This window comes from Balaenoptera musculus, chromosome 15 (assembly GCF_009873245.2).
Source record: "Balaenoptera musculus isolate JJ_BM4_2016_0621 chromosome 15, mBalMus1.pri.v3, whole genome shotgun sequence".
NCBI classification, from domain to species: Eukaryota; Metazoa; Chordata; class Mammalia; order Artiodactyla; family Balaenopteridae; genus Balaenoptera; species Balaenoptera musculus.
Genome location: NC_045799.1, coordinates 73782075 through 73794237, shown reverse-complemented (window position 1 = coordinate 73794237; position 12163 = coordinate 73782075). Strand labels below are relative to the sequence as shown.

At 39.5% G+C, this 12163-nt stretch overlaps 1 protein-coding gene across 3 annotated transcripts in view; it reads right to left on the bottom strand.

Annotated features, from left to right (window-relative positions):
* LOC118881561 (S-adenosyl-L-methionine-dependent tRNA 4-demethylwyosine synthase TYW1) overlaps positions 1-12163 on the bottom strand; it is a 203470-nt gene that overhangs the window by 120362 nt on the left and 70945 nt on the right. For all 3 annotated transcript variants that reach the window (XM_036826658.1, XM_036826657.1, XM_036826659.1), the window contains exon 13: positions 2167-2302. In XM_036826658.1, coding sequence (XP_036682553.1) covers positions 2167-2302 — 136 coding nt within the window. The remainder of the gene's footprint in view (positions 1-2166; positions 2303-12163) is intronic.

The window sequence follows — 12163 nt, the reverse complement described above, 5'->3', positions numbered from 1 at the left end:
CTCAAATGATTATCAGATGATAGTGATCATATATTTGACCCTAGCTAATAAGTATAGTCACAACATAAATGTCTTATTTTTCAGTATTATACAGCAGTAAAGTCGACCTTTCTTGATAGTATCTAATGTACCAATAATATCAGACATTCAAAAGGAAATAACATAGCTTGAGTTAATTTAAAGAAAACTTTTTATTTTGACAGCAGCTTCCTGCTGCAGATCTTTCTTAAATGACAGTATAAACAATACAAGAATGAGAAACATAAACTAACTGCTACAAAATGCTTAGAGAGCAATTGCCCTAATCTGAGAGCAGCTACTTTAAACAGCCCAAGGAAACTTTTTCAACTAGAGTTACATGGACACAATTATGATATTATACGTAAGAAGCTCATGGGTTAGAAAATATTGTAGAACTTTAAGTTAGTGCGTTACTATCAATGAGTCAATCCAGAGTACTTACAACTGAACTGGACATCCAAAGGCTTACTTGTAACTTCAAGACACGAATTCATTTTATGGAAAATTTTGGCCAAAAGGCAAAAAGGAGGCTATTGAGCCATTCTGCTAATGCCTATTTCTCATCTTCCACACTCCGACTCAGGATATGGTCTAGATAACAATCTCACATGTGTTTGAGACTGCCAGCCCCTGCTGTTTACTTCCATCTAAATCCGTTCTGATTTTTATGCTATGTATCTCCTGTTTCAGCAATAAGCAATGAGGATACAGCTGAAGGTGAAGTCCAGAGACGAAGAAAATTTAGGAACCAAAAAGCATCTGATTTGCTAGCTTTATAAATAATCCAAGACAGATCAGAAACCAATGCCTATTTTGAATGTCTTAAATAATGTCAGTGTTAATCACCAAAAAAGGCACTGATTTAACTTCTCAAGCATAAAAACGGGGGGCGGGGGGGAGGGGGGAGGTGCGAGGCAGTTCTGATAGCTGAAAAGTCAAGAAAATGTGTACAGTACATCTTACTACTACAGAGCTCTGGTTGAGTCTCCACTCATTCATTCTTTTAACAAACATTTATCAAATACCATTAAATATGTTGTGTTAGAATTCAGACATGAGTAAGGAGTCCAGTTGGGGAGAGAGAAGCTAGGATAAAACAGAGGAAATGAAGTGTATTTACAGATATAAAACTTGGGAAGGGAGACAGGGGCAGCTATTTGCAACTGAAAACGGCTTCGCAGTAGAGGTAATAATGAAGCTGAGACTTGAAGGTTGCATAGAATTTCTACAAGTCGAAGAAATGGAAAGAAAGGACAGTCTAAGTTCTGAGGAGGTAACCAACGACTCGGGACAAGTGCTGGGCACACCTGCAGAAACAGCAAGACAAGCAGGGATGTGTAGCATTCCTGGGGAACATGGTGAATGATGAGTCTGGAAACGTTCACTGCAGCCAGACGGCGATGGGGTGGGAATGGCACAGTAAGTGCCGGGCAAAGGAGAGAAAGGCAGGTTTTCTGGGACAGTGACTTCCATATATTTGGCTGCACATCAAAAATCACCCGAGATGTTTAAAATGCAGATTCTCAAATCCCCCTAGGAATAGGAAACTGTAATTTTTTAAGCTCCTGTAGTGACTGTCAGCATCAGTTAGATTTGGGTAAAGCAAGAGGAACTGCAGGGTAGAAGCAAAGAGAACAGAAAAGGGGAAATGGCTACAAGAGAAGAAGAGGTAGAACTAACAGAAAATACCAACCATCGACATAGGGGCCAATGGAAAAGAACCAGAAGGTACCTTAGGTCAAAAAGAATAGGAAGACTTAAGAAGGAGCAACTGTTTGCAGGAAAAGACATTGGGGTCAGACATTCTGGGATTGAGTTCCTTATTGGGTAGGAAATTTTGTTCTAGAAATTCAGGAAAATTAACTTCATATTTAAACATATACTATTTGCTGACACCTCTTCTAGGATTGCTATGTACTGCGCTTACCCATGTTTTATTAATTAGCTTTGGGAGTGTGCACCTCTCTCCTGAAATACATGAAGAACATATAATATATATAAGGCAGAGTGCTAGAAACTTAAGAAGAACTCAATAAATATTTACTGAATAATAAAAGTGGAAGTCTAGAAAAAAGTTGAAGATTTTAGTCTTTTTTTTTTTTTTAAAGAAAAAAAATCTTTTTTTTAAGATGTCATAATTCTTACCTTTGCAGCCAAGGCTTTTAAACTGTCGAGGAATCTTTGCCAGAAATCCTTGAAGAGCGGGCGGTCAATTTTCTTCAGGCTCTCTTTGGTGCTGGCGTCCACACTAACGTATAGCTGGGTAACTGGTTTGAGGTTCCTTGGTAATTTAAAATTAAAAAAAAAAAAAAATACAACAATCGAAGAAGAAAATTATGCCTAAGTCGGGCTTTACATGACGTTAAATTTACAATCAGTAATAGATGTGATGATTAAACATTTCATGGGGGTCTAGAGGGTTCTGCTTCTCCCAGAAGATTAAAGCCATGATTTTAATGTAACAGAATGGGATGTCAGTTGGTTATTTTTTCAAATGACTGGACACCATCCCTAATAAACTGAAAACATTTGATCACTTAAAATTGGTCTCTCTTCAAACACTACATTTTAGTGGAAAATAAAACAAGATCAGGCTTTAGGTCTGGCACCATCAGCTCAGCACAATTGCAAGGGGCTCTCAGGCCAAAGTTTCTTCATAAGCTCTGCCACTTAAGACTTCTACAGGGGTCTGTGCTGACGGGCCACCTCCCATCATCAATTTGCTGATGGATGTTTTCTAAGGAACAAGAACAAGGCTTCTCTGAAGGGCACAGAGCCACACCAACGCCTCACCTATGCCTCTGAGAGCAGGAGTGGGTTTAAAGTCAAGCCCTGTGTGGGCGAACAATGACCCACTCAGGGAGCCGTGAGCAATGCAGAGTTCGCAAAAGAGCAGCCAAACACTTACAGAACAGCACAACCCAGAAGAAAAATGTATGTTGTAGATTCTTATTTTTCTTTGCCTTCTTAATCCGCATCCATGAGTACCACTCATTCTCCACTTCGCTCAAATTCACTGACTCATTTCACAGTGTCATCATCTACCAGATTTCTTGCCAGTTATGTTTTAAGCCCAGATTGTACTTTTTCCAGAGCCTCTCTGTTCTCCCTTCAAATAGGTCTCATAATTCACTCTCTTCAATGAATTTCGAAGTAGAAAGAAATTCCCCCCCTTAATAATCCTCTGACCAAATTCTCCCATTATTAATTTGCTATAACTATCCCATAATTTGTATTTACCCCTAGAATGTTATTTATGCATTTTTTGTTTCAAAGTCTAGGCACTTTTAAAAACTGTCACATAATTCACATGCCATAAAATTCACCATCAAAGTGGTTTATGTGCTTTTTATATCTATCAGTATTGGCCTTACCAATCTTTGAGTGGAAGACCTTGAAAGACAGGGGCTCTATTTTTCTTTTTATCCAGCCATACAGGTAGACACTTAAAGCTACTTTTTAGTGGATATTGTTGACTTCAGCTGACAGAACTTTTAAGGAAATGTAGGCCAAACAAATGCTTGTAATCATCTGGCTTAGTGACATATGGAAAAATCAGAAGGGCCTAAACCCAAAGTTGTTAAAAGTGGAGAAGCTCTGACCAAAGTTAGGAAAACATGATTAAAACACTGGCAGACTCTCATTGCTTTAATCCCTCTCCAATACTGATATAACGGAATCCTTAAAAGTTCAATAATGTGTCACTACTGAGCAAAGGACATCAATTACTGGAAATGCAAAACAACAGCATACTGGAATGGCAGCATTTTGTCTCACCACCCCTTTTGCTGGGGGCCTCTTTAATAACAGACAAGCTACTTTAACTGGATTTTATGTTTTACAAAAATAAAAAGGATTGTCTTAATGAATACGGCTGGCTATCATCGTCTGATACTCACAGGACTTTGTCATAAAGCTGCCTGATGCAAAATGGGAACTGGCCTGACCTTTTCACTATGCCTCCATAACTACTTCAAGAGTACGAACAGTAAATTCCAAAGGCCATAGTTGTCTTACAAACCACCACCATTTTGCAAAAAAAAAAAAAAAAAAAAAAAAGTAGCCCTGGACATTGACACTAGCAATAAGGAATTTTTGACATTACTAAACACCTGAGGTGCTATAATCAGGAATTTTATAGCTCTTTGGGCAGGGACCAGAGGAAGAATGGAGAAGAGGAAAACCCCAAGGAACTGTAGAGCTCATTCCTAAGGGGCTCAAAAGGAGTAAAAGGCAACTGGAGAAATTTTCTGAGCCTCAGGGATCTTATGTCTGTCCTGCTGTTGGTCTCTGTTCCCCGTGACAGGTGATGGGGCTCCAAGCACAGTCATCTGTCTGTCTCCATTCTATTCAGAGATAGGATCATTTTAGTTATATCCTTAAAACCATCATAATAATTCCTGTGTCTCAGAGTCTCACATTGCTGTTGAGAACAATTAAAAAGGACTATACAATAAAAGGGATATATAACTCTGAGCCCAATCCCCAGTGAAAATACCCTATGAATCTTGATATGATTTTTGTGATGACCCTTCATCCTGCTAATTTTAAATCTCTGAGTTTTGAATGATCATATATAGAAAAACATTGCAATTGAACATAAAAATCCCTCTCCCTTCTTCCCTTTCTGTAGAGATTAGGCCTCATTCTACCCAGAATAATCAATAATCATATCAAGATCTTACCTAGAATGAAACCTCCTCATCTCTACAGAAAGGAAAAACGGGAGAGAGATTTATGTTTGTAAGAAATCTAGAGGCTTCAATAGTAACTTTGATGCTCCCATTGGACAAAAAAATAACCGAAGTGACCCAAATATCCAATACTTACATGTGAAATCTATCCAAAAAAGGGACAGTTTCTATTAGCTGTTTCCTTCCCTGTGTTATGGGCCACAGTCTCTTGTTTCTGTGTCTAGTTCATGTTTTTATTTTTTTTACGAAAGCTGAACATTTTAAATAATATTATTTGGCAATTCTAAATCAGATATCTCCCAACCCAGGGGTTTTGTTTTGTTTTTTTCTTTTCTCTCTGTTTGCTGTTTTTGTTGTTACTGAACTAATTTGGTAAATTCTGAATTCTTGGTTGTGTTTAACCACTAAAATCCCTGTTTGATTAGCTTAGTGGTCAGGTAAGGATTCGACAGAGATATCCTTAAATGACTTCAATCGGTAAGTCTCCTAGCCTTTGCTGAGGGGCTCTATGTGTGTATATTAGGGCACGCCTTCGATGTCCAGGCGGGCATTTGACAACTGTGCCTTAGCTTTCACTGTCTACCTGCTCAAGACATCAATATACCAAGTGGAGGTGGCCATGTAGGGCCTTTTCAAGTCTTCCCTGGCATACCCACAGCCCTGCCCGTGTACATGGTCTTCTAGATTTCCAGGAACATGCTGGAGCTTCTCAAAGTCCCCTACAAACATCTCATTCCCTGGCTTTTCCTTTTAAGTATTTGATTAGCTTCCTGTTTGCCCCAACGGTTACTGCTGCCTCAGGTAGCTGTGAAGTTAAACAATTGCAGATAATTGTTTATGAGAAACACCGGAGAGAAAGGCTTTCTGTGCTGGACAAACTCTGAGTCACTTCTAACAAACACAACCCCTGTGAGTGAGAGTTTCCAGGGAACTGCCACACATACCATATAATGACAGTTCTCCAGGAATGGGACTTTGAAAGAGTTCCAACTCTGTTTTGTCCCTTCCCCTGGCTGCCAGGCTACTGGTTTTTACCATGACTGTAGGCTACTAGTTTGCAGAGCTCGAGAAGTTGGAATGGAATAAGGACATGTTAACACATCACAAAGCTTACTGTTCATGTTGCAATTCAGCTAATTTTCTGAGGAACAGTGGGTTTTCACCACAGCCTACTTTAACCCATTTCTAAGCCAAGTTTCAATCCTGAGCCTTAAAAGACAAATCATTTTTTAATTTAACTTAGTTGTTTTTTGCCTCCTCTTTACTGTACAGAGCCTGGATCCAAAGAAAAAGGGCCATCCCCGTACCCACACATACCCCTCAACAAAAGCCTTCAGTTTCTACTTTAGCCACTGGCTTCTCAGAATCCAAAAATCAAATATTCTAGTGTACTGTTGCAAGAAGTCTTGGGAGAAAAAAAGACCACTGCAATATTCAAAATATTTTTGTATTGTTAATGCATATCATAGAAACACTCTTTTTTTTTTTTTTTTTTTTGGCCACGCCATGCAGCTTGCAGGATTTTAGCTTCCCCGACCAGGGACTGAACCCAGGCCCCCAGCAGTGGAAGCATGGAGTCCTCACCATTGGACCACCAGGGAATTCCCTAGAAATACTTTTTTGACATGAGAATAAAAATACTATTTACTGGGGGCAAAAAAACCTTCCTCAGATTGTTGCATACCCCTGGTTAAGAATTTGATTCTGACAATTTTTGCTGGTATTCTCACTGTTTTTATAGAAGAGTAGGTTTTGAAGGTCTGTACTCTGCTATTCCTGATAACCAACAAACAAGTTTTGTTTTTTATTTCCATCACAATTCATCACAATATTTCCTATGTCCATTGTGATTTCTTCTTTGACCCATAAGCAAATGAGAAATGCATTGCTTAAATTATAAGCATATTGGAATATTCTAGTTATCTTTTTGTACTGATTTATAGTTTAATTGCATTGTGTTCAGATATCATGCTCTAAATGAGTGCAATACTTTCTTGTAACTTGCTATAATGCCCAGCATATGGCCATTTGGTAATTTTTCTGAGAGCAAGTTCTGTGCTCTTAAAAGGAATTTATATTCCGAACTTTCTCACTTCAATACTCTATTTCTGTAATACACGCTAAATTTGTTAATTTAGTTGTTCAAATCTTCACTACTATTCCTGATTTTGATTTGCCTGTTTTATCAGTTTGAGAGAAATGTGTTAAAAACTTACTATTTCTCCTTATAGTTCTGTCAATTTTGAGTTTATGTTACTGATTGTTGAAAAATTTTGAATTATTATATTGTTTTAATGTTCCTGGTAGGTTTAATATTTTATTATTAAGAAATGTTCCATCTTATCTCAAGTAATGGTTCTTGCCTTAAAGTATACTTGACCAATATTACTTAGCCTACCTTTCCAAGGTGCTTTTCATGTATTATCTCATACACTAACAATGCCACTATAAGGTAGCCATTATTATTGTAATCATTTTACAGATGAGAAAACTGGGCCCTGAGAAGTTATCTTCCCAGTGTCAGAAAGACAGCAAGAGATACAGTCAAGATTCAAACCCAGGTCTCTTCTAGACAGAGCACAAGCTCTTCATCACTTCACTGTGCTGCCTTTTTCTTTTTTTTTTTAGCCCATCCAGAAAAGCATAGTTTTGAAAAGTGTCCCATCAATTCACAGACACAAAAGAAGACTATATTCTAAACTTAATACAAACAAAACAGGCTGGGAGAAAAAAAAATGTCTATTGAAAGGATCAGGTAGTATTTATAATCAATCTTCATTTCATTGTAACTGTTACCTATAGCCACTTTGAGCTGATACATACAAGAAAACTTTATTTTTATTAAAATTCATGCATTTCTTGATACATTTACTAATGTGTGAAGAGATGTCCAATTTATAGAGGTTCTCTAACACATATAGTGAATATCTTAGCAAAAACTAGAGAAAACAAAACATAAAGCAAACAAAATAACAGAAATACAAGTGGAAGAAGTAAGAGAACAAACGAAGTTCACACATAGTTTCAATGAAGGTGCTCAAAAGTAAACGTACACCGGGACAAATTCTGTGGTGGTGGAGGAGGTGTACCAAGTTAAATGTTAACCATGTCATAGTTAAAAATGGAACACAGCTCTGTCTTCTTATGATAAGCCTGCTAGCAGGGAGAAAGCTTTGAAATAACTGTACTTATCACAAAAGAAAAAAATTTAAGATTTTAAATGTAAACTTAAAAATAATATAAAATAGTTAAGAAAATCGTGTAGAAGAAGGCGTAGACAAAATAATCAGCTACTAAAGGTATCAGAAAAAGGCCTGAGAAAATCAGGTTAAAATGTTAAACCTTGTATTGCTACTGATGGGAGTAGTTGTTTTTATATCTTTTAAAAATAATAAAAAGATTCTGCTAAAAAAGAAAAAAGAAGAAAAAAGAAAATCGTGCAGAGGTGAACTAAAGATGAAGCTAAGAGTTAGCCAGTCGACAAAGGGCTGAACATTTGACTCTAAACCTTCTCACGCTCATAAAGAGGGAGACACAGTTATAGGATTCAAACGTCCACAAAGTAAGCACAAACTAGGTTCAGTGTTCCTCAACAACTTCCTTACCTTACAACATGGTCTACTTTTAGCAAGATGTCTCACGTAGGTCTTTGACATCTTAGCACAGAACAATTTACAGGAAGTAATGACAGGGAGTGCTCTAGTGGGACAGCGATACCCAGGTGTGATAGGCCTTTCTGACTGCAGGGCTGAATGCAAGCATAGATCATACAGTCTCAAGAGTAAGAGTCCTAAGCTCACATGTTTGCAGGAACCAAGGATATAATGTGAGTCAACCAAGACACTTTATTTACTTATTTAATAAATTTATTTATTTATTTTTTAAAATTTGTTTATTTATTTATTTTTGGCTGCATTGGGTCTTTGTTGCTACGCGCGAGCTTTCTCTAGTTGCGGTGAGCAGGGGTTACTCTTCATTGCGGTGCGCAGGCTTCAGTAGTTGTGGCTCACGGGCTCTAGAGCACAGGCTCAGTAGTTGTGGCACATGGGCTTAGCTGCTCCGCGGCATGTGGGATCTTCCTGGACCAGGGCTCGAACCCGTGTCTCCTGCATTGGCAGGCGGATTCTTTTTTTGTTTGTTTGTTCATTTTTTAATTTATTTATTTTATTTCTTTATTTTTGGCTGCATTGGGTCTTCGTTGCTGAGCGCGGGCTTTTCTCTAGTTGTGGCGCGCAGGGGCTACTCTTCGTTGCAGAGCACGGGCTCTAGGAGCATGGGTTTCAGTAGTTGTGGCACATGGGCTCAGTAGTTGTGGCTCATGAGCTCTAGAGCGCAGGCTCAGTAGTTGTGGTGCACGGGCTTAGTTGCACCGCGACATGTGGGATCTTCCCGGACCAGGGCTCAAACCCATATCCCCTGCATTGGCAGGCAGGTTCTTAACCACTGTGCCACCAGGGAAGCCCCAGCAGGCAGATTCTTAACCACTGCGCCACCAGGGAAGCCCAAGCAAGCCACTCTCAAAGGAAAAAGAAGTTCTTTGGACACCAAAACACAGACTACATGTGAAATATTCAAGAATATTCTTTCCTTACTCAAAGCAAGATGCTTCCATTTTTCTAGTACGTGGCACTCTGTCTCCCTTTCATTGTTTCATGTCTGTTAGAAATGGCAACAGAAATTTCTCTGCTGTAAGAGAATCTACAATGCGATCCCTCTGACAGGTGGCAGATGAGACTCAGCCTCAGGGCTGAGGAGACAGCAAAGTGGTGGAGAGCGTGGCAAACTGAAAAGCAGAGGCTTCAGCGAAAAGACAGCCATTCCTTGCTGTGATATTGTCAGACAATAAGGAATACACGTGCGGTCTTTGTCCCTAGTTCCTGGCACAGAGCTCCTAAAACTCTTGGTATTTCCCGAGTGACAGAGGTGAGAGAAGTGCCTTTTGTTACCTATAATAAGCCCCTTTCAACCACACAAGAATTTATATTGAGGTGACTTCTGATGAGCCCATGGACACATTCCAGAGAGGGGCTGGTGCCCGAAGAACCGACCACGTGATTAGAGGGTTGGCACTTTCAGTTCCCCCTGCAACCTCTAGGAAAGGGAGATGGGCTAGAGGTTGAGCTAATCACCAGTGACCAATCACAATGATTTCATCAATCCTGCCTATCTAATGAAACCTCCATAAAACCCTCCCAAATGACGGCTTCAGAGAGCTTCCGGGATGGTGAACACGTTGGGTGCTGGGAGGGTGACGCGTCTGGAGAGGGTGGGGAAGCCCAGGGCCCTTTTCCCCACATCTTGTCCCATGCAGCCCTTCTATCCAGCTGTTTCTGAGTTGTAGTCTTTATAATAAACTAGTAACAGTAACTGAATTGTTTTCCCCAAGCTCTGTGAACTGTTCTAGCAAATTATCAAACCCAAGGAGGGGTTGTGCGACACCCCAATGTACCATCGGTCCATGAGAAGTACAGGTGGCAGCCTGGGACTGAGTCCTGACCCTGTGAGGCTGTGCTAACTCCAGGGAGATAGTGTCAGAATGGAACTGAACCTCAGGACACCTAGCTGGTGACTGCAGAGAATTAGAGGACTGCTTGGTGTGGGGAAAAAAACACACATCCGGTGTTAGAAGTGTTGTGAGTAAAAAAACAGATAAGAGTGAAGTGTTCTGGTGTTGTAAAAACAGCACTTCATACTTGGCTCTTGACAATTTTTGCCAGATTGTCTTTTTTTCCAAAGTCAGAAATCTCTTTTATGAAAAATTTCTGGATTTTAAATGTTGGCTAAAAAAAGAAAAAAAAAGTTTCTAAACATGCTACAGGACAAATAAAACCTACTCCTTATCAATTGCCAGTTTGAGACTTCTGGTCTCAAGAACTCTCCAAGCTTTCTCACATAATTAATTAAGTTCCTGAAAAAGACTGCGTCCTGGTACGTTCAAGGTTATCCTCCTTGTACGAAGCACAGCCTGCTGTGCTATTCGGTGGAGTACAAACATGGCCATAAACTCTCCCTCTCCTTGTACCCATGACCCTTTGCGATGTAGGTTTGAGTGCCCCTCACTGACTCCAAACTTGGCCATGTGACTTGCTTTAGCCAAGGAGAAGTGAGCAAATGTGACACAAGCAGAGGCTTGAACGATGCCTGTGTGTTGGGGTTTATCCTTTCTTGCTGTTCATTGAAACCCTGCCACCATGTGGTCAACTTCAGACTTGCTGGAGGATAAGAGGCTACATGAATAGAGTCCCCAGTTGTCCCAGGCAAGGCCATCATAAACCAGCCATCCCAGCGTATCTGCCAACTGACTAGATACATGAACAACACTGAGACCAGCAAAGCCAGCCAAGATGAAAAGACCTCCCAGCCGATTCACAGAATTACATTCTAAATGAATCGTTGCTAGTTTGACTGACTCAGTTTTAAGGCAAGTGGTTACAGCAAAAGATAACTGATACATGCTACAGTGTATCATATATCAGTTTTATGCCTATCCAAAATACCATTATAAAGGCACTTGTTTCTGTGGAACTAAGAAGGCTTTTTCTCAAGAGAAAGGGGTTTTTTTTGTGCAATCACCACCAGTTCTATCATGAACATTAAGTGTCTTACACATTCTTGTCACTTTTATTAATTAGCCTCTATGTTGACAAACAAAAACATAAAGCTACCTAGAATGCAAAAGCTTTCTCATTTGCCTAAGGTGTTTGCTTCTATCTTCAACAAATCCTCAAGGACCACTCACTGTGAACTCCCTTCAGTGCTCCGGAGAACTGTCAGCAAACAGCCATATGCTTTGGAGCTGGAGGGGAGACTGAGATCCTTTTAAAGAAAAGTTAAGTATCCTGAAAAGGCCACTAGCCTGAATGTAATGCTTGCATGTGGGTCAAGGGAAGGCTAGTTGACAAAGTCAAGATCTTCAAAAGATACCAAAAGAGTATGGGTTAGGCACTGTAGTAATTTAGAAATTTTTTATTAGAAAAAAAATTAGTACACAGCCAACCACCCAGAGAACACTATTACTTCCTAGTGTATGCTCAAAGATAAAATGGTTGCAAGAGGTTCATCTAACAGCTGATTTGAATGAGCAAAGTGCATCAACATTAGGGGTAACTTCCAAAATCCATGATCTCCATGCTATATTAGTAAATCTATAGCCTTGTTTTTCTGTAGGACACCAGAGACAATTGGTATTCAGAGTCCTCCTAATTCACAGAAATAAAACAATATTATCTGCACCTAGGAAATTTCTCTTTCCATTTTCTCTTGGACCACTTTCAAGTACATATCTTATTTAATTCTCTATCATTTTCCACAATCCATGATGGCATTCACAAGGAATACCATGTATTATCAAACAATGAATCATCCTCTCTGGTTATTATCTTACATGCCACTCTTGGAAGATTCACTTCTTTTTAGGCATTACAGTAGGCCCTCTGTATCTGAGGGTT